This window comes from Pinus tabuliformis, chromosome 5_2 (assembly GCF_031772625.1).
Source record: "Pinus tabuliformis cultivar Carrire ecotype Pingquan chromosome 5_2, CPIR1, whole genome shotgun sequence".
Lineage (NCBI taxonomy): Eukaryota > Viridiplantae > Streptophyta > Pinopsida > Pinales > Pinaceae > Pinus > Pinus tabuliformis.
The window spans coordinates 115919475-115920720 of record NC_142306.1 but is presented as its reverse complement, the minus strand read 5'-3'; the positions used below and the strand labels follow the sequence as shown (position 1 = coordinate 115920720).

At 44.4% G+C, this 1246-nt stretch overlaps 1 protein-coding gene across 1 annotated transcript; it reads right to left on the bottom strand.

Moving 5' to 3' along the window:
- Positions 1 to 220: 220 nt before the first annotated feature.
- LOC149157767 (uncharacterized) lies at positions 221 to 1246 on the bottom strand. Its single transcript, XM_089433781.1, has one exon. It carries the CDS (start codon positions 1244 to 1246, stop codon positions 221 to 223), a length of 1026 nt encoding a protein of 341 aa, XP_089289907.1.

Sequence of the window (1246 nt, the reverse complement as noted above, 5' to 3'; positions counted from 1 at the left end):
AATGAATGGGGAATCCATCAGGCCCGGGGGCCTTATCCGGCTCCATAGACCAAATGACTTTGATGATCTCTTCTTCCGTGATAGGTTGAGTGAGAGCTGAATTGTCTTCGGAGCTGACCAAAAGAGGGATGTTTGAGAGAAGATCTGCGGTATCTTCCTCGCTGCCTTGGTTATCTGCTGTATACAAACTTTTATAATGTCTTTCCGTTGCCTCTTTTATTTAACTGAAACCTTTACATAGCTGTCCTTCTGTTGATGTGATTTCAGATATGTGGTTCCTGGAGAGTCTTGCTCTAAATTGACGGTGAAAAAAGGTGGTGTTACGATCTCCAGCTTTCAACCACAGGCTTCGGGATTTTAATCTCCAATGTTCTTCCTCTGTTCTGAAGGATCGGAATGCTGAGCATTGGGTTTTGACTTCTTTTTCTAGCAGTGATGTGGTTATCTCTCTGCTTTCCATTTCAGTTTGCAGTGTATCTAATGTCTGAATTGCTTCTTTTCTTTGACTGGTAGGATTCGGGACAGGCTTCCTTATCCAATCCTTCAGGGCTAACTTTGTAGCTTTGAGCTTCTGTTCCCATACATAGCTGGAGGACCCAGTGACTGGTTTGGCCCACGCTGTTCTCACTGTATCCATGAATCCATTCCTTTCTATCCAGAGTGGACTGAATCGGAAGGGAATTGGGCCCAAATCTTCTTCATCTTCCAATATGAGCTGGACTGGTTTGTGGTCTGAGGTCAGCTTGGGGAGAATTTTGGTAATGATAATTTTCTTATTCATCATCAGAGTGCCTTGTACTAGGAATCGATCCAGGCGGGCCGCGATATGATCCACCCCCACCCTGTTGTTGGTCCATGTGTATTGCCCTCTGATTGGAATAAAATCTATTAATTCCCACTGTTGTATAAGGTCTTCCACCAGGGGGAGAATGGGATCTCTGTTGTTAGTTCCTCCCCTTTTTTCTTTTGGTTTTAAGACAATATTAAGATCCCCAGCGAGAATGATGTTGTTTGGGGATTGTTGTTCTAAGAATTCAAGGAGGGAATTCCAGCAGTCTCTCTTTTCAGAGTAATTAACAGGTACATAAAGATTGAAAAGGGAGATGGTCAACTTACTTGTACAGTGCGTTAGCTCTGTGAAGATCCAGTGCTGAGTCTCGTGGGCTTTGTTCAGAAGGAAGAGATCTTCTGCCCAAAGGGTTGCAAGTCCTCCGGCTGAGCCTCTTGAGCTGACTGCTCTTCCCAT

Excerpts from the sequence above, each read along its gene's own strand:
- LOC149157767 (XM_089433781.1), bottom strand. The coding sequence starts at position 1,246 with ATGGGAAGAGCAGTCAGCTCAAGAGGCTCAGCCGGAGGACTTGCAACC.